The following is a 26,582-nucleotide window of genomic DNA, read 5'->3' as shown; positions in this document are numbered from 1 at the left end:
GTAGCATTCTGAAGGAAAGCCTGTGGAGCCACCAATTGTTTTACTCTTTTTTTTTTTTTTTTTTTGCAAAGAGTAGTATACAAATATAGTAGCACAATCATTTGCCTAGAAAAAACTGCAGTAAAAACGCCCAAGCTATACATAACGAAACAAAGTTATTTTTTGTTCGGCTACTCCTTAAACCAGATAGAAACAGCTCGCCACAGCTGTCTAAAAGGATTCCTCCTACCGCCGCTTTCTATGGGTTTGTACTCAATGTCAGAATATCAATGGTCCCTCAATAGATAAAGCACAACCAAGGGTAAATATGTTAAATATCAGAGCACATAAGAAGGCTAAATAGCTTTATCTTGGCCTCACCCATGGTTTCAAAGAGCCTGCTCACAAGCTTCTACCGCACGGTTCAGTTTCCATGCCTGCACGGGTTGGCAATGGAAAGGAGTTCCCTTGAGGCATTTTATAAAATCCCTGATTTCCATACCTAAGCACAGAGTTATTTCCACCTACTCCCATGAATCTTAAAATTGCTGCAAGATCAATCTTGACCAGGATGTAATTTGCGATGCTACCCAAGTACTAATTAGTCGCACTGAAAATGTCCCTTTCGGAGGGTGTACACAATGACCTGCCTAACGAACGGTAGTCGGGTTTCTTGATTTTGCAACCTCGTGTGAATGGGCAGAATGAAGGAATAGTGGTCTGGAAAGGACTTCAGACCTCCTGCCCTGAATTTGCGTTCCCTGCTTTGCCTGCTCCCTTTTCCACCCTAAAGACGCCGTACGAGGTTTCATTTGTGTCTTCGCACCATTTGGGTTTCCAAGGTGGGCTGCCCTCCTCCTAAATTAAATTAATGCTCATTCAAACTGTCCAGGTCGGATGTTTACAAAAATTTAAATTTTTTGTGGCCAATTATAGAAATCTATAATTTGGTTAAGGACCATAGGATAGCCGCCTCTCGGAATTTAACCTGTGAACAGGCTTTTGGAAGTTTAATGAAGGCTAAAATGTACATTTGAATAAGTACATTTATGGTTTGTTTTTAGATTTTTTCAAAATATATGCTCCTATATTTCATATTTACTGGTTTCTAAAATGCATTGGAATAATTTACAAATCTAGGGCTGTGCTCCTTTCATTGGTATATAAATAAATAGTAGAAAGGCTTTGTTGAAAAGTATTCTAACCAGAGGAAGTTTCATCCAAGAGTGGGAAACTTCACTTCTTTTTCAGATGCGCCATTTAAACAGATTGGGCCATCGTTCAGTGAACATGTTTCATCTTTCTCACTACTGGACTTCTTCAGGGCAATTTACACATTCTACTGCTTCTTTGGAATAATGTGCCCTTTAATTTGGTGAAGGAGTAACTATATGGCTGACTAATTTCATATTGAATATTCAGAAAATGATATTTTCTGCTAGTCAAAATCTAACATTTATGCAAAAAGGTACGTCTCCTCAGGTGATACACATTGCATCATCTACATAAATGCTAATTGATGCCATACTTTCAATACAAATCAGTAATGGAATGCTGTCTGATTGCTTTTTATGACCTAAATTAAATAAACACATTCATTCAGCAAAGGCAAAAAGAAGTTGCTTTTCAGACTTGCTTTTAAAAGGATCTACTATGTATAGGTGAATAAACTCCATGTATTCAGGTTTGAGGTTTGTGTGTTCAAAGTGGGGGTGTGATGTAGGACTTACCACTCTTTCTTTATCAAGAGGTGTGGATGGAGCTTGAATTTCTCAGGATTATTCATTAAGTCCTCAAAGAAACTTCAGTTTTCATTCTTGACAGCTTACGACTAGAACACATAGGATGTACTCCAGATCGTCCGGTGGATCATCTCCTCCTCCTCTAAAGAAGAAGACAATGTTGGCTGCACTTGTAAGCCCCTTGTACTGGTTCATGTAGGCATGCCATGCTTTGTTTTCATCACTTTCCTCTTCATGGTCATGTTGGCCGACCTCCGAGACACATCAGGATAGCATCGAAGAGTTTTCAGAGACGACTTGATCGACCTATATGGATCAGGTTTAGAGACAAAGCCATCTAAAACCTTGCTTGGAAAAGGAGGCAGAGAAGGTTCCGGGAACCATTTTGTTAAATTCATGCATCATCTCCTTTGACACTATGAGAACAGTCAACGGCATACCATGGAAATGGGATCCTTAAATTGTAATGGGCCATTGAAAAGGGTCACTTCTGGTAGAGTCTCCTAAATCTAGAATTCCTTGAAAGCCATACCAGTATACCAGAGGGAAAACTAATGCATTGTCTTCTTGCACATTAAGCCCCTTTTCTAGCAGTTTACAACTTTCTCTTGGAAGGGTAGGGGCGGAAGTTTTCTGAGATCCAAAATACACAGTTCAGATCCCTTTCAAAGCTCACTTCCAGAAGACAGATCCACATTAAGAAAGAAGACTAACTTCTTCGTAGAGGAGAAATAATGCATGCATCACTTAGGACTCTAAATCCGATGCTACGCATTGGGAATCTGAAGGTTGTGTTTGGGGTTAAACCCTAGGCCTACACAGGACTTATGCGACTGCTAGTGAAAAGAAGACCTCACATTAAGCTATATTTATTCAAAATTAATTTACTGGTACTCAAGAATCTCACTATCGAGGGGTAATAAGTTAAAGCATGTAAAAACAAAAAATAATGAAGAACCTAAAATAACCTAAAAACAACAGCAAATACTAACTGACCCAAAAACTTTACACTGTATATCTGCAGGCTTAGTTAAGTTAGTCATTTCTGTTTCAGTTCTTTCTGTGTTGCTTTTTATTACATTTTAAAGTCATGGTACAATATACACATTTCTTTATCACCGAAGCCCAGAAACATATACTGCCAGATTCTTCAGTGACTTGTCTGTTCTCCCATTTGCTTATGGATGCAACATTACTATCATTGAGACAGATCAATTTTAGGCCTGCACCTTTTCCATTTTGTGGATCTTTCGCATTTTTCAGCTCTCCACTTGCACTTCCAGTCTCTGGTTGTGCTCAAATTATGTGACTCCTATATGTAAATGTGGGATACTTGTAAAGCGCACTGTTACTCTACCCGAGTGTCCTGGCGCTGTAGACTGCTGGGGAACCCGTCCTGGTTTTCCCTGTGAGATGGTCCCTTTCTTGGTATCTCCAGGGTGAAACCAGGCATCCCCGGCGTCTGTGGGGGGCCGTTGTAGAGATGAGGCAAGCTTAATGCCCAGAGTTACCGAGTGTGTTCCCTGGTTAGAGTAGGCACCGAGGCGAGAATTATCGAGTCCGTTGACCCAGGTCCAAGACCCTGCCGCGTCGGGAATTGAACCCTGGTCCCGGGCCGTTCTCTGCTTACAGGTCTGCCGCCTCTAACCAGTGAGCCACACCTCTCCACTAATATGCTTTTAATGTCCCAGAAAAGCGATTGGTCAAGTGTCTTCTGTTCTAAGCATGAGTAGCTCCTATGATCCCCCAAAACAGTATTTTTTTTATTTTTTACACGGGGTTAGGGGTTGGGAGCTGGTCAGTCTTTGTTGTTAGGGCTATTAGAAGGCCATCCCAGTCATTATGGACGGTCCCCTCCCCTTTAATTTTTGTTGCATTATGTGATGAGTTCCATCTCTGCTGTTGCCCATTTGGCAAAATTGGTTAACTGTGTTTTAGTGTTAGGCAAGTCTCTTGCCTTCCAATTCATGGCTAGTCTATGTTTAGCAAGTATTAGGGCAAGATCAAAGAACCTGCAAACAGTTTTTACTTTTTTCGCTATGTGCAAGTTGCAAAGTAAGCATAGCATTGGTGTCTCCTCCCTTCATTTACTGATATGTCCATCACGGCGCACTCTGGCTTATGGCATCTGAGGCCGTGATCTGTCACACTTGGGTACATCTTGATTACCTTTGACAGTGAGTGGTAAGTCTGGTGTACATAATTAGACAGGGTAAAGATGAAGCAATGGTTTATTGACACTTTTCTGGTATATTCTATTCTTTTTCAATAAGTTCCTGCCCAATGTAATTTCCCATTTCACCTTGACTGTGTTGAAGTCTATGTAATAGGCAGGTGCTATGGAGCTGTGTACTATTGTTAAAGAATGCATATGTCACCCACACATAAATAGCTGGTGTAGTGTGTCGAATTTGGGGGGTTTGTTTCCTATTCTCAGGTCAGCCTTGCTGCTCTGACAAGTACAAAATATGTTATGAACTGGTCTGCGCCTATCTTTCATACGTCGCTATTTTGTTCAAATATGTGGACTACTCCATTTTCATATAGGTCCCTTACTTTTTCAAGGCCAGCATCAACCCATGGCCGTCTAGCATTCACTCGTATTATTTCTTGGACTCTTGGCAGACACAACCAAGCAATCTCTGATCCGTAGGTCACAGTTTTGCTCAGTTACCTCTGCCCACGATTTCTGGCCATGTCCAGTGTCCTAGGGTGGGGTTTTGCCGCCCTCATATCACCCAGCATTGGCTCATTCAATGTAATACCCCCAATGCTGGCTTTCATCTCTGCCCCCCACTGGATACCTATAGCCGCCCATCCTTTTCATCAGCAGGACTACTAGATAATTGGGTTTCAGAGCTTGTGCTTATTAACTTAGGTCAGCTTCTTCTGATGATGTCCTATGAGTCACTGTCTGCCACAGCTGCTGTGAAATAAAAGTCATGATAAATTCTTGTTAGGGCTAGGTTTGTTTCCTGATACCTACTCTGGGACACCCCGAAGGATTTACACGGATGGGTCCTGAGCTGAAAGCAAAGGATCCAATATCTTTGGTCATCCGAGGCGGATGCCACAGAACCTCAATCGGATGAATGGGCCACGTATCCGAATCGCTTCCAACCACTGAGTCATTGGGAGATTATTACTCCGGCTACCTAACCGCGAACTACAACAGAATGAACAGAGGAGATTCCTTAACTAGAACAGTAGGCCTGCACCTGAAGAACAGGCACATGATCACTGTAAAGTAACAAATCATTAGAGCATGAACAACACGTAGCAAACAAAGATATAAACCTTCAACACAAAATTGTGTTGCATCACCCCTTGACTTTGGAAGCTCTCTGTCCAACCTTCTCACATTCCAATGAAAATTTACACCTTATCAAGTGATTCCCAATTCTAAATGAAGTGAGATCTGAAAACCTTCCCGGCTTCTATGCGCTTCCTATGCCAGTCTGATTCTTTACACAAGTGTGTTTTACTCCTCATTCGACGATGTCACATAATTTGTTAATTTGTTACTTATTTTTTTTGTAAGCTAATAAATACCACACACATACCTACATAAATACTGTCAAATATAAACCTACAATTCTGACATGAAACTTGAATGGTGAACTGTAGGCCTATCAGTAAACTACTGAAAACCCATAAAAAGACCACCAGCTCTCAGCCATGAACTTCAAGGATAAACTAGAAAAGATCCTGCTGTAGAGGTCAGCAGGAGTAGGGCGCCTTACATGAGGTCTATTGGATAAGGGGAGCAGCTCAACGCTTACTCATGGAATGGCATGGTTTCTGGATGTGTACGTCATGTCCCTGTCCCAGGGCCTGTGATCTGCACACACAAGTGCTTAGATTAATGAAGTCATTCAAACACACCTCATGCAAGACCATGGAGAGCGCCTTCCACTTGAATGAGTCCAAGGACCATGGACAAAGAAAGTGTGTTGATCCAAGCACCCGTCACTGGTCTCTGGATATCGCCTGCCCATGACGCTCAGACTCTGGTCCCAACGTGGGTTTGAAGTAGAGTTTGACAGCCCAACAGTCGGACGTGCAGAATCGCATGCTAGGGTGACTAAGCTTTCCTTGGCGCGGGGAGCAGGACCGTGGTCTAGATGAATGGTTACAGCATTAGCTGGGAATTAGGAAGGTTCTGAGGTCAATTTGAGCTTTGCCACTTAAGCGTTCTTGGGACAATCTGCTCCCCCTACCAGGGCCTGGCTTATACATATGTACCTGCGTAAGACACCACCCGTAAGCTCTTTGGGGCTGGGCCCAGGTTGTGTTACTGTACTTCCTTTGTGTAGAGATTAGCACTTTCGCAAGCGCTTTATAAACACAAGAGATTCCAAGTGTAATCAACTTTGGATCGCTGCCTGCACTGCACTTTCAAACTTTTTGAAGTCTGAAAACAAACACACTTCAGAAATCCCTATTGTGCTCCAGGAAAGCAACGTGTGCCGTCACCAGTCCAGAGGAATTCAGAGTTTCAATACTGCAGACAATCTTCCTCCTTGTGGCAAACTGCTCAAAGACAGCCTGAGAACATGAGCAACTTTCCAAGGCTGGTTACTGACATCACTCTCAGGTGTATTGCACATCAAAACAGAGGGCAGAGCAAGTTAGAAGGACATATAAGGAGACAAACCTGTGAATCAGTCAGTGTTTATAAGGCTTAAACGTAATGAACTACTATTCATCTAACGAGCGAGGATGGTCAGTCACAGGTTTTAGGGGTTTCAATAATCAATTTTTAATAATGGCACACGAGTGTAGATGATATTGGAATAACATCTGCTGGCACCTCATTTGTGATATTGTGTTTTTATTTCAATGGTTTACTGTATTGTTTTTATCTTGTGCTTTTATGATCTTTTTAACATTGAATAAATATTATATTGAATTGAATACTATTCATCTAGCCATACACCAAACTGGGACCCACCGTGGTTTTCCAACGTGGGCGGTCTTTGCAAATGAACTTGTGTAATGTAGGATTTAGGACCCTCAGCCAAGAAACATGGCATGCTTCAGTCTCAGGGTCGCTCTTCTAAAAGTAAATTGACATTCAGTGGACAAAGCATGGACATTAGGAAGACTAGCAGATGTGTATAGGCCAATGAGAGGTAGTTGTGTGCCTGTGTGCACCTCAAAACCAATCAGTCTTTCAAGTAGAGGCCATTTTGGATGTATCCACCTTGGCATACTCTGCCTACATGTAGGAAAATTGCCCTTTAGGCAGTATCACCCCGGATATTTTGCCCTTTGCTGGACCCTATATTTTGCTGGCTGTAGAAGTCTGCACTTTACTGCCACTAACTATTATTGTGCCATCCACTACAGTGGCAGTGCATACATGGCTACAGGCCTAAACAGTGCAGCCAACCAGCTTCAGTGCAAAACCTGCTGTGCGACCTGCCAAAAAAATAATTTTTGACACATTAAGACCTCCCTTTTACAAATTAAGGCACCCCTATGAAAGCCTTGTAGCCCACGAGGCAGGGTCCCTGGAATTTAAAAGTGTGACAAGTAGAAAAGAAATATTACCAAGTCCCTACACTGACAAGTTGCTAAAAGCTATTTTCACTATGACAGGTCTAGCAGTCCAATGCAGAAAATCAGAGTACATAATAAAATACTAATACTGTATCTTGGCAACGGGAAACACCAGAAAAATAATTAACCAACTACTTTTAACAGTTATTAAAAATCCAATTTAATGTTGAAGTTTGATTTTTAATAAATATGAAGGAAACACATTGTTAAAAAGTTATCTTCAACCTGCCTGAAGTTCCTGGAGGCTAATTTGCAGTAACATTCCAGCAACTCTCAGCCTGTGCTTAGACAGGGAAGAGCTATGAAAGAGCTGTGAAATTCCTCTGAATGGCCACAGAGGGCGCCTCTGAGCTCAATAAAATGTGCAGGGTGCATGCTGTGGACCTTCTGATGACATCACATTATGAAATACTGCCCGACAGGTTTGTTGAGCAACATGCTACACTTTGGCTCACACGAAAGGAAGAAGACTGCATGTCAGGACAATTCTTGTGTGTACCCTGTCCATTGGTGAAGGGCCCTGGTTTTGTTCCTTTTCAGTCACTGACTTTCGCCATCTTGGAAATGCCTGAAACATGGCTTCGGGTCTGTTTTCAGTAAGGCAAACAGAAACTACTGAAAAAGTCGACAGTGTTCCCTCGAGAAACATTCACACCATTGATTAGGGAGTACCCAGGGGTCATCCCCACCCACTCAGCTAGTGCCAGGTGTAAATGGAGTGTCCAGCTGACCAGAGCTGGTGGCCTCTGCTGGAGTGTGTCCTGGCCCCTAAGTGCTCTCCCTGAGGTCCCAGAAGCCTTAGAAGACACTCAGGAGTTGTTCCCGTAACCCTGAAAAGTTGGGACTCATCCTGCATGGATAATAAGTCCTCTTTTTTACTGGGAAGCAAGTACCCCATTGTAGCACTTGACACCCTCAGGGTAATGAACAATGAAGTCCATGCCTACTTAGCTTCAACTGTTCATAACAATCACAATCATATGAATATGAATCTTTCTTTACATACATCAGCCCAAGTAATGCAGCCATAGGACTCAACATGAAAGACCCACACTCCCGGGCATAAGAATCAGAGGTCCCGCCCTGGGAATGCTTAATATCAATGCAAGCCCCTCCTGGGTTCAGGGATACAATAACCTGGGAGATGTAGGGTGAGGATTTCAAATGCATTCCTAAAGGGGCTGCTGCACCTTCTACAGCCCCCAGAGGTGAAGGTAGATCGTGCCCCTGTCCATTAATGCAGAAGAAACGTATGTAAATAGGTTCCCTCGAGGAGGATTATGGGACACTCCTCTACCAAGCAGTGAATTTTTAATGAGCGGGATACCTGCGGCTTTTACAGTTTTTCACACCTTAGCACTGCATTCTTTTTGCTTGAATTTGGGTACCCCAGTCCCACCCGGACACCCACAAACCACTATTCGTTGGGGCTGCAATGGAGCCCCTATGCCCCCGCCGACTCCCAATTCGCAGGTCCTGCACAGCAGGCATTTGCTTTGTGCTCCTGCTGGGTGGGAACTCACTTTTGGGAGCAGGCTCATGGCGGGAGCTATACAGCGCTCCCTGCCCATGCATAGCGGTCCCTGCCCGTGCAGACGAGCAGCCCTGTGGCAGAGGGCTCGCGCGCGCTGGGCGCTGAAATCTCCTCTTAAATACCTCTTCTGCTGACTAATAGCAGCTTCATAGCTTCCTCGTCCCGCTGATCACGAGCGGTGGACGCTACCTATTTTTAAAAACACCCCTCCTATCCCGCCCTGCTGACTCCTCCCACCTCCCTCGTCACTAGCCTATTTAGGCTCCGCCCACTTTTTCTTCTGCGCAGACGAGCAGCCCTGTGGCAGAGGGCTCGCGCGCGCTGGGCGCTGAAATCTCCTTTTAAATACCTCTTCTGCTGACTAATAGCAGCTTCATAGCTTCCTCGTCCCGCTGATCACGAGCGGTGGACGCTACCTATTTTTAAAAACACCCCTCCTATCCCGCCCTGCTGACTCCTCCCACCTCCCTCGTCACTAGCCTATTTAAACGTCCTCCATGCGTCAGCGCAGCGGACGAGCGCAGCGGGCGCGCCGGAGTTGCGCCAGAGTTAAGCCCGTCTGCGCCCGTCCGCGGCCGGACGGGCCCAGGGGCCAGGGACGCTGCCACTGCCATCTCTTATTCCCGCTCTACCCTAATGAGTCTACAAACCTTTGCCTGCCCACTACCCCCTGAGACCTGGACCAGGATCTCCTCATTGGGGATCCCAGGTGACTCCCTCCCCCATCTGGGGCTGCCGTCATCATCCATTTCCCCTCCCCCTGCCGAGTCGCAGCTCCGGGTATTATACCTTAACACTCGCTCCATGGTCAGGCATCAAGCCGATATTTTCCATCTTCTTATGACAGAGAGGCCAGACGTCCTTTTACTATCTGAGACCTGGCTCACCGACGACTCCCTCCCCGACATCCTCGCTGCACTACCTCCAGACTACTTTTTGTTGAACACCAACCGCCCTGGAGGCCGCTCCGGTGGAGGGGTGACAGCGGTAATACGTAAGAATGTTAAGATCATCGCCTCTGCCAATATGACCCTCCCCGATGTGGATAACCTGGTCCTCCGTCTTGGGACCGAGGTAGGCGCAGTCACCCTTATGCTACTCTACCGCCCCCCCCCCACCCCATGCCTTCCTTCCCTTCCTCCTTCACTGAACAGTTAACTAACCTTGCTACCTCCTCCCCCCGTACTATCATTGTTGGGGACTTTAATTACTGGTTCCAGAACAAGGATGCCGGCCCCCATGCCACCGAACTGTTCGAGGCCCTCTCGAGCCTGGACTTTATACAACTAGTCAGGTCTGCCACTCATAGCGGTGGCCATATCCTCGACCATATCTGGGTTCACGGGGTCAAGTCCTCCTGCCCACTTATAACACCATGTGTGTGGTCCGATCATTTCTTAATTGACACCACTTTCTCGGCCGTCGGCCAGATCAGGACCCCACTGCAGGAGGGCGGCACCGCACGCAAGTGGAGAGCCGCCGACTCCTCTAAACTTTTATCTCATCTTTCTCTCACCCGCCCCCTGCTCCCCATCGACTCAAGGACCGACGAGCTTCAGGGACATGTTTCTGACTGGCTCACTACAGCCAGCGATATTTTTGCCCCTTTAACTAAGTTTCCCCGATCCCGACACTGTCACTCCCACAAATGGTTTACCCCTCACCTTAAGACCCTGCAGTTAGAACTCCGCCGATTTGAGCGCAGGTGGAGGAGAGACTACCGCTCACCTAGCAGAAGTGCATATGTGGCCGCGCGGAATAAGTATAAAACAGCCATTTCCGCTGCCAAAAAAGTTTATGCCTCAGATAAAATCTTATCTGCCCCCTGCAAGTCTAAGGAGATTTTTAAAGTCCTCAACGAATTTACTTCCGACCCCAGGACACTTCCGACTCAGTCCCCTACACAGGAATCATGTAACGCGCTGAGCACTTTCTTTGTTCAAAAAATTGCCTTGATCAAAGATACCATCCCGACTATCCCCCCTGGCGTTGGCTCCGTCTCTTCCCCCCACAATGCTTTTTCTTTTACGCTTTTCCCCCCCTTAGACCCTACCGCTTTGGCCACACTGGCCACCTGTGTTAAATCTGGATCCCCAGACGACTGTTGCCCCCCCCACCATACTACGAAACATCTGCCACTCTCTACCCGACTGTATCCTTCCCCTACTGAATTCTTCTCTGTCGTCCGGTACGGTACCCCGCTCCTTCAAAGAGGCCGTGCTGGTGCCTCTATTGAAGAAGCCTGGGGCTGATCCCGCCGTCCCGGCGAACTACCATCCCATCTCTCTCTTGCCCTTTTTCTCTAAAATCTTGGAAGCCCATGTCACCACCTGTCTCTCACAGTTCATCGAGAGCTCCAACTTTCTTGAGACCAATCAGGCCGGCTTCAGACCCGGCCACTCTACGGAGACTGTCATCTTGGCTGTGCTGGATGCCCTGAGAGACGGTGCTGACAAGGGTACCCCCCAGGCCTTGGTTTTATTAGATCTGTCGGCTGCCTTCGACACGGTGGACCACAACATCCTTCTCCACCGTGTCGAGCAAGCTGGCATCCAGGGCCTGGCGCTGGCATGGGTCAAATCCTTCCTGACCGGGAGGTCTCAGACCCTTAGCCTGGGCACTTTTAGAGCTCCTTGGGAGCACTTGCCCTGTGGGGTCCCTCAGGGCTCCTCCTTATCCCCTCTCCTTTTCAATCTTTATCTTCGACCCCTTCTTTTTTCCTTGAGGCAGTGGGACGTCACCGTCTTCAACTACGCGGACGACCTGCAACTCATCTTTCCTCTTGATTCCCCTTCTGCTATCCCCAACTTTCAGGCAGTTATGTCCCACATTCTATTGTGGATGAGCCAAAACCAGCTCAAACTGAATCCCGGAAAGACGGAGCTTCTCCTCCCTGGCAAGAGTTCTACCTACTGGGGTCCGCATTTTTGGCCGGTAGAACTTGGCCTCCCCCCCCACCCCTGTGGCCTCGGTAAAAAGCCTAGGGGTCACTATCGACTCCGGTCTCTCCCTCGGGCCCCAGGTGGGGACAGTTGTCTCCTCCTGTATGTTCCAGCTGCGCAGGATCAGGAAGGTGGCTTGTCTCCTCACTCCTGAAGCCCTCCTGCAAGTAATCTTGGCCCTTGTCCTCTCCCGCTTAGATTTTTCAAATGCTATCTATCATGGTCTGCCCAAAACATCTCTTTCCAGACTACAATTCGTTCAAAATCAAGCGGCGAGATTGGCCTTTGGGATTCCGAAATGGCAATCTGCCAAACCCCTTCTTCTAAAACTGCACTGGCTCCCGGTCATCTCGAGGGCAGCTTTTAAGATCGGCTGCCTCACCTTTAAATCTTTATCTGGTTCCTGTCCTGCCTTTTTGAAATCCCTCATCAGGACCTACAGTCCCTCCCGGAACCTGAGATCCTCTCATCTGCACCTCTTACTCATTCCCCCTGTCAAACTCTGCAGATCCGGAGGCCGGAGATTCGCTTTTCTGGCCCCCAAACTTTGGAATTCCTTCCCCCTCTCTCTCAAAACTTCCAACTCCCTCACCCTTTTCCGTAAATCCCTAAAAACTTGGCTCTTCCCTCAATCCGGCTAAACCCTCCTAGCCCCTCAGTAGTTTGCCAGCGCCAGGAAACCCACGGTGTCAGCGCGCTTTACAAGTTCCCCTTACAATACAATACAATACACAGCGTAGGCAACAAAGGAAGAGACCGGCGCTCTTGTTTCGGGCACATGAGGGGGTCGGAGACAATGTGCCCAGTCTTTGGCTCCCTTCTCCTTGCGTGTACTGGGGAATGGGGTCCTGGTATGAAGTCCTGTTTGCGGATGGGGGTCACGTACACCACTCCCCATTTAAACCGGATAAATGGGGTTTTGTTGACCACGAGTGCTTGGCCATCTCTTGGTACTCCTCTCCTACTGGAGAAAGCAACTTGCACAGCTCCTCCACAACCAGACAGCAGAACACCCTCCTGACCACATTCACCGAGGTAGGTAGGTAGGTAGGTAGGTAGGGTGGTGTGGTGTGTGTTTATTTTGAGGGGTAGTGGAGTGCCTGTCTTTACCCCAACTAACCTCAGTGGGGGCAGTACCACCCGCCCTGAACAAACTCATCCTAATCCTGGGGGTCAGCTGATGACAAAGTCCTTAGTCTATCTTGCACGGCACAATATGGCTTCTCTCTCCAGCAGATTATCATCTCCGCCATTGTCGCCTCCCAGGTCCAGGGTCTGGTCTTCTCAACTGTCTCTCCCTTGTTGTTGGGGATTGTAAGCAGGGCTGGGAAGTTCTAGATGCCAGGCACCCCTGGCCAATCCTAGGATGATACACCATCTGTTCACCACTGTCCCAATCCTCCTAAATTGCATTTTGCATCAGTCCTTCAGGGCAAGAGTTTTCCCTAGAAAGAGCTCCTTTCGGGGCCTCCACCTCCCCAGATGATATTACTGCCTCATCCCTTCCCACCAAAACTCAAATTTGAGCTTCCTGTGTTGGCTCCAGATGTCTGACCTCCCCCTTTAGGCTTGTGGGCCCCGGCTGTACCAGCCCGGATGAGGTGTGGCAACCTAATTATTAGATCTTTTTGCTCCCTCTGTTGTTTATGATGTGTTTTGCTGTGCCTTCACGAGAATGCTGGACAATTTTGACTTTGAATTTGTTGTTTTGGTTATTCTGTTTTGTATGCTTATTACCTCGTGATGCATAATCTGTAAATCACTCTGATACCCTCGGTGGTCATGTTCGCGCTATATAAAACTTTCAAAATAAATAAATTAGATTCAGATTTGCAACCCCCATTCCTACATCAGGAAGCCAGCAAATGACTTATATTCGCTAACTTTCTGAGGGTAGGCTTTTGTTTCCTCTGCTGGGAAGCAGAGTAATTAACTTGGCCTAGTAGTGGGGCGACAAAGGCCCGGAAACGGATTATGAGCTGAGCTAGAGAATTATGATAGGTTCCGGGAGATGTGGATGTAGTGTGTTGGGAAATGCTAATTCAAACTTACCTTGCATATTTTACCTGATTTTGGCACCTTGCTGGACTGTGTAGACAGGGCCGGACTGACCTGTGCGGGCACCGGGCAATCCCCCGGTGCCCCGCAAGGGTGGGGGCCGGTTTTGGGCCCCTGGGGGCCTTTTTGTTACAGGGCCGTTTATGCAGCTTAGCTGCAAAATCAGCCCTGTAACAAAATCGGCAGAAAAGCGGCCCCGGGCAAAGAGCTTGGTCGCACCAGCAACCTCCCCCCCGGGGGCCGGCCGAGCACTTTGCCGGGCCGGTTTTGGTTCCCAATCTGGCCCTGTGTGTTGACATAAATGGAGCAAAACTGCACTTAGTGTAAGTACTACAGAAGTACTATTATAGCCCATTAATATCATAAGACCTACTCCAGGTAAGCACCAGTCCTTGCAGTCACTTGTGCGCCAGATTACCCGTGCGCAATTCTCAGGCTGCGCACAATGGTGGTCTCACATGAACAGCACTTGCACGTTCGTGCACACGTGTTCATGTGTAACCAGCCTAATGTATCTTACTCTAGGTGTGCCGCAGAAGCTCAGACTTACAAGGTGGACACGGGCAGTTACCACGCTCATTCCACTTAGTGTGAATTCACCAGGGGTGAGACCCAGGCAGTGAGACTTACAGTAAAAAGTGAAAAACAATGGGCAGGCAGAAGCGAAAAATCCTAGTGGACTAAATGGTTGGAAGCCATTTATTAAATAAATTGTCAGGTAGCATCCATGGTGATAAAAACAACATTGGGTTGGAACAAGCGTGGCTGACCAGAAAGCGGATGACAAAGTTGAGAAGGTTTTCAAAGTAGGAAGAGGAATAGTGACTAAGGATGATAAAAATGTTGCAATGATCCAGATTGTTCAGCCACAGGAAATGGCTTGAACCCTTGTCCTACCTGACAGGAACAAGAGGTACCCTTGTTTGCACAAAAACTAATGAGACTATAATAAAAAAAAGTCCTACCAACACATTATTCTCAAGCACACCAGAAATCGATTCGCAAAACTAACCACTAGGGTTCCTCGTCAAATAACAAGCTTAGCTTCCGGTCTTAAATGAAAAGATACATTGGCCTGTTTCTGGTCACATACGCTATTGAAACACAAAATACCGCTCTCTAACCACAGATGTAGGGAGAGAACAGAAATTCATGTTAGGTCTCAAATTGTGCAAAAAGAACAATTGATGGATACAATGCAGAACAATGTCATACATTCACCCCAGTACAGAGCTCTAGGCCTGAATCCATCGTTTTTTTACTCACCATGCCATTCCAGTTTGGACCCAGCCATATGTAAATCAGTCTTGACCCGGCGCCCAATGGGAACAGTCCAGCCCGAACTGCCAGGCCAGGTCCTCCCTGGACTGGAAACAGGCATCCTAGGACCAGTTTCGGGCTTTCAGCCCTCATCAGCCAGGATAGCTTGGCTCCAGTGGCATAGAGAGCACATGACTCAAATTGTATCAATCGCAAACCTTGAGGGTTGGTGGAATCTCTACTGACATGGGCAGTTTACCTGCATGTTATAACTGCGACTGATATGTATATATGGGATTTATAATACACAAAACTAGATGAAAAGCAACAGAGAGCTGTTCACCAATGTGGATTAATAAGGGTAAGAAGGCATGTTGCGAGAAGGGATAAGAGGAGGTTGGAAATATAACAGCAAACCCTAAGCGAGTCTCCCGGAAGCCGTACACATCACTGTATCCCAGTGCCTGGCCTTACCTTCTGGACCAGGTAGACGCTGGTGGCTCTACTGCTGGCTATTTCATCCAGAGCTGTTCCTTCCTGGAGAAAGTAACTTACGTCTGCGATGTGAACTCCAACTTCGAAGTTACCTGAAAGAAATAAAGTGAGACATTTAGTTCTCAGGTTGATAGATGCATGCAAAAGTTGTGGATGCGATGCTAGGAGTTTTACTGTCCTTTTTGAAATATCAATTCTATGTCCCCTCCCCCTTAAATATAGTCAAATTGGAGTCCTTTAGGGCAAATCTGGCATCCAAATGATCAACAGGCTACGGGCAACCAATGCAGCAACCTATCATCACACAGGACCCGTTCAAAAAGTAATATTTTGGAATCCCAACACACATTTCTTGATAAAACTAGTTACTTACCTGTACACTATGGTTCTCCAGTATTGATATCTTAAATAGATTCACATGCTTGTATCTTCCCCGTCGTCATGGTGGGAGTCTCACGGTAATAGAATGACCATAGCAGTACAAGAAAAAAAGCATTGAAAACCCCATAGGGAACAACATTATTTGGTAACCAAACCACTTCATTATGTGGTCCAAAACTCAGCCAATCAGCTGCCAGCCCCGACATCACACTCCCCAGCAGAGCCATCATACCTTAGATTTCCAACCGCCTTCGTGTGAGAAGGAGTCTCCCTGAACCTTGCTCAGTTTTGTTCCTGAGTGAACTTTTGATCTTTCCAACTGCAAGTTCTTTCGTCTGGATTTAACCCCTTGGCTGCGGGGCACATTCCCCTGCTGTGCTGGGGGGCGCGCACAGCGCCCCGGTGCTCCTGACGAGCTCAGCTCGTCGTGAGCCATGGTTCTCGTGTGCTCACGACGAGCTGAGCTCGTCATGACCACGCCCGTTTAATGGAACACTCAGCACAGATGGGGAATTAGTCCCGTGTGTGAGCGTTCCAACGGTCATGACGAGCTCAGCTCGTCATGAGCACACGGGAACTGTGGCTCATGACGAGCTGAGCTCGTCATGAGCATGGGAGGGGTTAAGGTACTGTTTTCCATCTTATACCTAATATGGCTGAAAGCTCAAAAAAGAGGCTTTTCAGGCCCTGCAGATCCTGAGGGAAAGCCAGACTATATTCTGAAGACCCCCACGAGGACTCTTTGTATTGTCTTCACCCAAAACATGTGCCAAAGTACTGCAAGCACTGCAGAACCTTTTCAGCTAAAACTTTAAGGGACAGAGAGGCACGCTTAGGGAGGGGCAAGAAATGTTCCACAAGACGATGGGTAGGTGGCCATAAGAGCTAGTTAGAGATGCAACTAAAAGTATCACTGGTCATAGTTCCAAATGATGTAACAAAGATGGAAAGCCATCATTCAGTACATAAACTGTAGCATAGGATAGGCTCAGAAGCATAGGCTATTATCAGTTTAACCTTATCACTTGATCGCTTTAATTGGTGTGCATTGAGAAGCAACAGAAGAGCCTACGACCGCATCAGATTCCAGTTCATAGGTGGAGTCACTGGTTTACTGCTTTCGGTAATGTGCCTTCCGCACGCAACAAGAGGTCTTTGCGGGACACATTTGCATCAATCACTCCATAAAGCTGAACTAGGCACAGGCACAATAAAGCAACACAGATTTGAATCTGGCCAATTAGCAGATTTCAACAAAGTCCAACATTGGCAGAATCAAACCTTCAGCTTGGATGTCGCAGAACTTGACAAAAAACAGAGGCTGAAGTGTGTATCCTATGCCCGACAACTGGCAGATCATAAGCCTTCTTGGTCTACTCTGGGCAGGATTACATTAAATTTAGATGTTATACTATTAGATAAGGGTCTGCAAGATATTGTGTGGCAGGAAATGTAAAAGGGTTCAAAATTCTGTCTGACACATCGAGTCTGTCCTAAAATAACAGCAGTGTTTTCCATATATATATTGTGAAAAATCAGACTTAAGGCACTGCATACTTGGTGCAGTTGCCACCTAGTGATCTGTGGATGCATAATGTTCCAATTGAGCTGAATGTTTACAGATTCAACAGGTGTGTTGGGTGGGCGAGCGCCGCAGAGAATGGAGTAGGTACATTTTTTTATGAACACTCGTACTAAAGATCTTGAAGTCCTGGTTGCCCAGAACTTTTTTGGATGGCAACAAACATGAGCCATTGGTGGCAGAAGACACAGGACTATCACTACGATTGTCATTTCAAGGAACCAGACCAACTTGCATGAATTTAATAATTTCCACAAGAGAATAAAAAAAAAAATCTTTCTCAACATAGCGGCGGGATTGGAAATAAAACCATCAACTGGGGAGAGGATGTAGCCTTACGGCTAGAGCGGTCGAGCTCTAAGGTGGGGAATCGAGTTTGGGTCTTGGCAAGGACGCTCAGCATCCTGTGATTCTGGGCAAATCACTTAATCTCCCCGTGCCTAACAAAAATGAATGTGTCCATCTATAACAAAACTGGTGCTCATGTAAAGCGCTCTGATACCCAATGTCTCGGGTCTAGTTCGCGCTATATAAAACTCTAAAAAATATAAAATCTAAATAAACTGGAGTTGGTCGTTAACACAAAGCAGTCTTCCTCAGCTCCTATTTCCAACTAGAACAAAGGAAGAGACAGGCATTACTCGGTTATCTTCACGTGAGCAACCACGTAATCACACTCGGAAGATTAAGGAGAAATTACAAACACCCACACTCGCCATTATGGTAAGTACGAGCTCTTCTCCTTTATCGACTAAGGACAGATTCGAAAGAGCTCAAGAAATACCCAAAGAAATCTTTAAAAAAGAGACTAGGGAGACAGTAATTGATATCACAGTAAAATAAAAAGGATTACTGTGGGCAAGAAGACAAGGCTGTGCAATATATAGAATAGGCCAGAACACACGTCTGCAAACAATAAAAAAACCTCAAAAACACCAAAATTAAACTGAATAAAAACCTCCCAAAATAAAAAAAGACCAAGTACCTCTCCACAAGACTATCCCTTTCAGAAGGCTGAAAAAAACTGGAAGGACTTCAAACTTGAGGTGACGTTCTAATTTTTAAAAGTTTTTATTGGTGTTCAACGCTACAAATAGTGGTGGTAGTAGTAGTAGAAAACGTTATTTGATTTTTCAAGAAAATACAAAAGTGTACACAAAAATTGTACAAACCAGAAATGTAAAAAGGTCTAAAACACAGCCACTACAGGTTACATTAAGCAAGTTACAAACATGTGCCTAATAATGAAAAACCGAAAAGCATCATAAAATAACGTTGGTGCCAATTTTAAACACAGTATAAAAGTTCTATGCCCATCCAGGATCCCATATAAAGAGCGAGTCATGAAAAAACAAATGGAGGGAGAATTTAACAATTGCAGAAAGAAGAAGGCTGGTCTCACTTGGCTGAAATTCAAAGGCAAAAGAAGCGGATGGATATACTTATGAATAGAGACTATTAAAACTTGGGTGTATCAGGAACGGAAACATCATCGCAAGAACAGGCTTGTAAGTCCAAAAGCTTAACTCCTTTCGTGCTCATGACGAGCTCAGCTTGTCATGAGGCATGGGGGCCGTGTGCTCATGACGAGCTGAGCTCGTCATGACATGCGCGGCGCTCAGACGCAGGGCTAATTCCCCCGCTATGCGCTGAGCGTTCTAAGAAACGGGCGTGGTCCTGACGAGCTCAGCTCGTGATGAGCACAGCCCCACCGTGCTGCGTGATGAGCTGAGCTTGTCACAAGCACCGTGGCGCTGCGCGCGCCCCCCCTCCCCCCAGCGAAGCGGGGGAATTAGCCCCGCGGCGAAGGTGTTAAACCAAGTCCATTTAGGCAACAAAGGTTGATAAAACAGATTAAATCTAAAATAAGTTTACCTTCGATGGAAATTGGACACAGCCAACGTCAAATAGAGTCCATCATAGAGACAGTTTAACCATGATAAAATTACGCATAAAGTGCTTGAAAAGTGCCACGGACTCTCGTTCTGCTGCCGCCCTGGCGGGAAAAGCCTTTTTTATCCAAGAAATGTCCCCCCTCACAATGCGCTCCAGTTCAACAAAGAGCGCAGGGAGACCCAGAGAGGTTAAGGTTCATCTGATATATAAGAGCCATGGAATGAGTGACATACAATCCAAAGCCATAGCGTTTCAAAAGATAAGCTTTACGGTTCAGGTCCTCTTTTAACGAAATGGACAGTCAAAGAGCAGGGGGCGTAGCCCAATGAGGTCAGAAATATACCCCATCCCAGCTTCCTCATGAACCATCTCAGGAGGTGTACTCTGGGGAACTCTAAAGAGACCTTTCAGAAAGGTGTTGTCGATGACCTGTAATTGGGAAGATGACACAAAAACCCCAAATGCCGCAACCGGAGCAAGCCACTAATACACTTCGCCCTGAATACTTGGGATACGCGTGGGGTCTTCATGTGTGCGTGACCTATGCCCCTAGACAAGACACTCTCCCCACTAATTTCTCATTCAAACCTAATGGTGTTTTTCTTGAGCAAGGGTTGCTAAATAAGTTTGGAATCCAGTTGGATCCCCAAGTACGACAAATTATCAACCCTAGATAGGAGTTGACCCTTTATCAAAAAGCTTTTAGAGCTAGTGTTTCTAGGGTCCACCACAATGACATGGAACTTAGCGTAACTCGTGGTAAGATCAAGCCCATCCATAAAGATTACAAAAGGTCTGGAAGGAGCTGTTGACTCTTGGCCGTGCGTGACATTAGAACGGCAGCGTCCGCGTATAAAAGAACAGGCAGACGACGACCGCCCGCGCTCGGTAAATCTAGCTCTTGGGTCCAATATTACCTTGACCATTTAAGCTATTCGGGCAGTGATTAACAGCATTAAAGTTACTTGCAAGTATACACAGTTACATATGCATTTTGTTTTCACTATTTGTATTAGACACCCCAGGGGAAGTACAATTATTAATTAAGTCCAGTCCTGGTCATACTGTCACTTGATATATTTACTCACCTCCTTTGATTTGTAAATAGCATCTACTCTTGGGAAGTGTCATACATATATTTAAGAGACTTTGCAAACCTTAACTTGCCTCATCCCCCACCAATGCATACATTATTTAATCCCAAATGGCCAGATCACCCATTGCCTTCTCTCGTATTCTAAATTCTTCGGCTAATGACCATTCAATCCTATCTGTTTCCACTGAGCTATTACGAGCGTCTATGATGCATCCATTTGATCGCTATTCGGCTCCTCGCCTGCACCTCTACCACGGTTAAAACTAGTACTACATTTTCTCTTTCATCGGCCTGGGGTATGTTCACCAGCATGCATTGCTTCAGTATTTTGAAGGATCAAATTAGTACTTATTTTCAGCTTGTTTATTATACTCTGCCAATGCTTAGATAACTCAGGATACACCAAAGTCATTAACAAAAACCTTGCTTTGCTTCTTGTTCTGAGCACCATGGGCACCTCGGGGTCCTGTCTGTAAATCTTACCCCGTTGTATTGGCATCGAGTATGTGCGAAGCAAATGATTAAAATGTATTAATTGGAATCCTGCACTGGTGAACGCCTCTTATACCTGTGCACATACTAGCCCCCACTCCGCATCTGTCGGGGTGCCTCCAACTTTGCGTCCCATTGTTGCCTCACCGCCAGGGGTTTCTTGAGTCTATTACACTGCAGGCCTCTGTAGAGCTGGCAGACTATTCTTCTACATTGGCCCAGTCCCAGCAATCCCTCCAATGAAGCGGACTCCTCCAGGGATCCCTTGTGCTGGCATTGCCCCTCATAAGGAAGGATGGCAGTAATTACCCTCCCAGCGCCAGTTGTCTGCTTCTTCGCACCACTTTCCTGCATGTTGTGAGCATGCTTCTATATAATGTAATTCCAAGTCTGGGAAGCCCAAACCGCCTTCATTCGGTTTCTTTTAATGTCTCAAGTCGGACTCCGCTTCTTCTCCCTGCACATACCAGGGAGATCAAAGAGATGTCCAAGTCTTTCAATGTTTGCCGTGGAATATCACAAAGGGTAATCTGCAGCATGTACAAACATCAGGGCAGAAACGCCATCTTAGCAACGCTATCCTACCAATCATAGACAATGGGAGTGTATTCCAGAATTGTACTGCGGTCGAAGGCACCGAAGTTCCCTTCCCTTATTATAATTATTTTGATGTTCCTTAGTAGGTGCTATTTGTATACTCCAAATATTGGAACCTTTCAGTTTCCCACTTTAGCTCTGTCCGCAGGAGATCTTTGCAGGGTACGCCTTCCAAGGCCCCCAGAGGGAATATCACAATCTTCCCTTGGTTAACCCTCAGTCCCAACATTGCTCTAAATCCATAAACTTAATGCCTCAACAATGGTGCCGTTCCCTCCGTCTGACAAAGGATCACTAAAGCATCATCCCCGCACAATGATATCATATGTATCACCTCTCTAGTGGGAACGCCTATGCCAACCACAGCACTGAGACTGCCCTGTTCCCTGCAAAAGACAACATCAGATCCCTCCTCGACAGAAGAGAGAATGCAGCCCTGATCCTTCTTGACCTTTCAGCAGCGTTCAACACGGTTTCCCATCACACCCTCATCACCAGACTCCACGACATCAGCATTCGGGACAACGCCCTCAAGTGGATCAACTCCTCCTCACAGGACGCACCCAGAGAATCCGCCAATCACCTTTTACCTCCGAACCCAAGAACATCTGCAGCATCCCACAGGGGTCTTCCCTCAGCAACAACCCTCTTCAACACCTATATGATGCCACTGGCCGACATCGTCCACATTAACGGACTCAAAATCATCTCCTATGCCGACAACACTCAACTCATCCTTACCCTCACCGATGACCACGCCATCACCAGATCCAATTTCAGAAAAGCCATGACCTGTGTCGCCGATTGGATAAGGTCCAACTGCCTGAAGGTGAACACAGACAATATGGAAGTGCTCCTTTTCGGAAACAACACCTCACCATGGGATGGCACCTGGTGGCCCACGGCACTCGGGCCAACTCCTACCCTGACAGACCACGCCGCAACTTCAGCATCATCAACACCCAACTCACCCTCAAGAGACGCTTGATGGGTTCCTCGCTCATTTGCCCATTGTTCTGAGACTATCCCACCAGGCTGACATAATAGTTACCTAATTTAATTTTAAGATACTAACAAAAGTTTATGGGTCCTCCCACTTGAAGCAGTGTTAAGTTTAAACTTTAATTTATAAACGATTCCAAATGTATTCTCATTAACTGTGTGGGTAGGCTTTTTGGCCAACAAAGTATATGAATTCATAATATTTAGGTGAGTATCTGCAATACTACATTACGGTACTATATGTAAGCAATCAAACACAACGCTTAGGGGCAATACGCACTGGAAGCAGCCTCTCTTCAATGGTCTTCACATTCACATCAGAGAGCCATCCTATTAAGTGACCATTACACGGAGCTCCTAAATCCTGTTTAAGGCACAGTGTAGGTGCCCAACCAGCAGTCTAACTCTATGTGGTGAGTGTGGTGGTCTATTGGGGTATTGTGGGGTGATATGAACATATGTATCTATAACATACTCTACATTAAAACTCAAGAAGACATCTATGTCTGGTGTAAGATGAAGTTATCAAACAAAGAAAGGTAAAGCAAGACCTTTATCCGAAACCGTTTTACCCTTTTCATACAGGGGTTTTCACATGGAAACCATTGCAACAGTAAGCTGTGGCTCACGGTTAACACTTAGATTTTGTACTGCTTCATGTAGCAACTATTCTTCCTGCTCACAGAGATTCTCTCTCTTGTGGCAGAATCAGAGTGGTTAGTATTCTGTACATAAGGCGATTCGGCTCAGACTTAAAACTTAAACAAATAATAACTTCCAAAAAAGGCGGGACAAAAGATCCGATGACATGAGATCACAAAACATGGCGAGAGCCAATTAAAATATGTTTGACCAGATTACATTACAACAGAAGTTTGGAAAGCACACTGCCACACAATCTCCTCTCTGCCGAACACTTGCCTGCATAGATTTGAATAAGGCTAACTATGCAATGAGTCTCGCCCGATGCCGGGCCAAGGTGGTCAACACGATGACTACATAGTCCACTGTGGGAATGGCAGACGAGGAAACCAGACACGGTTTGCTCCAATTAGTGCTCTAACATGGCCCTGGTAAACGATAGCCTTGGTGACTAATAGTATTCACACTCCGTGATCCCATTTCAACACAATAACATTAAATATGGGCTATGACTATCCCAGTCTCAAAGGTCTTTAAAGGGACAATACGTTAATTTGTCCTAACCATACACAGTAGTAAAATTAAAGAGAAAATAGAGGAAAATCTTACAATTCACCACTTGTTTTAACAATTTTTAACATACTGTTACTAAATGTATTCAAACGTAACCATTTTGATAAATTACAGACCTAGAAATCCATTTAAAAGCAAAGCAGACTTCATGAAAGAAATTATTTAACTAATCAACATAACTACTTGTGACTTTTTAATTAGAAAATGTTGGTACTTAGAAATAAAGGTAGAACTTGTTCACTCCAAAATGTACAAACAAGTGGTGTCAAAACTAAGAGGCATGGGCTTAGTATTTGTGTTTTGGGGCATAAGGGTGCTTACTAAGGGAAATGGTTCTTACAGTAAACCTCTCTTTACTATAACGGCATAGTGCAGTGGTTCCCAAACTTTTTCAACTTGCGGCTCCCTTGACCCAGTGAACATTGCCCGTGGCTCCCGCTGTTATTTTTTGGGGGAGGTGGGAGGGATGCAAGCCCGGCCTCCGGAGTACTTGCATCTTTCCTACAGAAAATAATTGGGATGAAGCTGATGAAGGTATTATAATCATATACGCAGTGTGTTTCGTATTACTAATGCGGCGCCTCTAATAAAATATTCCTAGTTACAATTCTTTGCCCATGCCTTTTTTAGGGTACCATCTCAAACTTTTTTATCCCACTTACAGTGCTAGATAGCACCCCTATGCATGTAGGCCCCATTGTCAAAGTGTTTCTGCATGCACTTCCATTTCTACCCATGTCATACGTGCCAACACATCGGTCTCAGCAGGGTGACTTAAGATTTTGTAAACCACAAACAGCTTTATTTTTGCTGTCTCCTCCCTAAAAATGCCTCCAAATCAATACTAGTAAAATAAATTTCCCTTATTTATTTTTTAAACTACCCTCTTTTTTGCTTACAAATGTTGGCATTGTGCCATATATAGTGTTTTACTTCCCTGTGCACAAGGAGAGAGCAGGCAAGTCTAGAAATGTGTGTGTAATTAAAGAAATGTGTGCTGAAAGTGCCTATGATTTAAGTACAAATGTCAATACTTAATAATACTTAGTGTGTTTAATAGGACAACTGTACTTTCCTGATGTCTTGCATTGGTGTAAAATACTTTTGGAATGAAATGAAAATATTAAAGAGTTTAACACCGTAAATCGGGTATCTTCCGTCTACTTTGGGAGTGTTGGAACATTGGGATCCAGTGAAATATGGAGGTCATCTCCCTCAACATGCCATCAATTAAGAACCATGTTTACAGCATTAGGCATGTCCCTTACAAATCATCAGTGAAAACGATGTCCCAACAGTGGGCAATGGGCCTTGGTTGCACTCTTATCAATAAAATTCATTAATCATAATCGTTATCTTGTATGCCCAATTTATTTCGGGGCTTGCCCTTCATCATGGGAATTTGAAATTGTAATCGAGTGATCCCGAAGGTGCACTGAAAAAGGCACACGGGTTAGGTACAAGTATCCGGAGCGGTCTGTGGTGTGACCATACCATAGCATTCGAGGACGGAGAGATAAAGGTTTCAGAACGAAGGTGACGGGTAGCGTTCTGCCTGGCGATCCGCCATGACACGCCATTGATGAAGGGCAAGCCCCGAAATGCATTGGGCATACAAGATCACGATTATGATTAAAATAATCTGAATGTGGAATTATCGATGTGAACCTTGAAAAAAGAAAAAAGAAAAATAAATAACAACGAACAATTAAGAAAATCTTATTTCGAATGGAATGAACTTTATTGATAAGAGTGCAACCAAGGCCCATCCGTTGCCCACTATTGGGACAACGTTTTCACTGAATTCATTCTCACCCTTAAACTCAGGAGGGTCCACCTGATTGCACCTACCCACTGTATCACCCGGATTTTAAAATTACAATCCGGAGTGCGATTGTTCATCACAAACCCATGTCCTTACAAATCATCAACATCATGCGTTAAAGTCAAATTAGTTTACCTGAAGCCAGCAGACCCTTCAACATTAAACGTGTTAAAGTGCTTGGTGGGTGGCTCCCCTGGCTAGCTTTGGCAGCTCCCCAGGGAGCCACGGTGCACAGTTTGGGAACCACTAGCATAGTGTAACAGTATTATCAGTTTGATCTATGACCAATAAAAGGTATTAAGCTCTAAGACATACAGGGAAAAAGCACCAAATATTTCCTCAAACTTACTTTATATTCAGAAGTCTGAGTCCTGTAGGTTATCCCCTTATTAACATAACTAACAGGGTTAGCACTTAACTAAAATGCTCCATAAAGTTATTGCAATTTTCAGTCACAAACTTTAGACTTAATACAGAGACCAAGTGAAAGTGACTTTGTCAAATTATAAGGGAACCTCCTTAAGACAAAGAGCTTGGAAGCAAAAAACAGCAAATGAAAAAAGTCACCCTAGCTGAGAATATGCTTCAATCCACAGGGTTGTAGCGAAAGTAGCTGCACGCTTAGCAGTAAAACAAAGCTAGAGCTATTGATGTTGAGGTTGGCAGTGTGGTGAAGAGTTAAGGAGCTGGTGTGTGAGCACTGAGCCAGGGTAACTATGAGATGAAAGAAGGATATAGGAGTCCTGAGACGTGTCAGCAGCCTCACATTGACGTACCTATGAGGTCGACAGATGCTTGTGACCAGTGATTTTATTAGAAAAACAGTGGTTCACATAGGACACAATTGAAAACGTATACTGATGGATTTTGGTAGTTAAATTAGCATAACAAATGCCTCAAATCAGAGCTATCTAATACACA

At 45.2% G+C, this 26,582-nt stretch overlaps 1 protein-coding gene across 2 annotated transcripts in view; it reads right to left on the bottom strand.

The window, feature by feature from the left end:
• DIS3L2 (DIS3 like 3'-5' exoribonuclease 2) overlaps positions 1 to 26,582 on the bottom strand; it is an 879,376-nt gene that overhangs the window by 321,617 nt on the left and 531,177 nt on the right. For both annotated transcript variants that reach the window (XM_078666543.1, XM_078666544.1), the window contains one exon: positions 15,555 to 15,667. In XM_078666543.1, coding sequence (XP_078522669.1) covers positions 15,555 to 15,667 — 113 coding nt within the window. The remainder of the gene's footprint in view (positions 1 to 15,554; positions 15,668 to 26,582) is intronic.

The sequence above is a fragment of the Lissotriton helveticus genome, chromosome 11 (assembly GCF_964261635.1).
Source record: "Lissotriton helveticus chromosome 11, aLisHel1.1, whole genome shotgun sequence".
In the NCBI taxonomy this organism is placed as follows: Eukaryota; Metazoa; Chordata; class Amphibia; order Caudata; family Salamandridae; genus Lissotriton; species Lissotriton helveticus.
The sequence above is the reverse complement of the archived record's forward strand: the minus strand, read 5'-3'. Positions and strand labels throughout refer to the sequence as shown.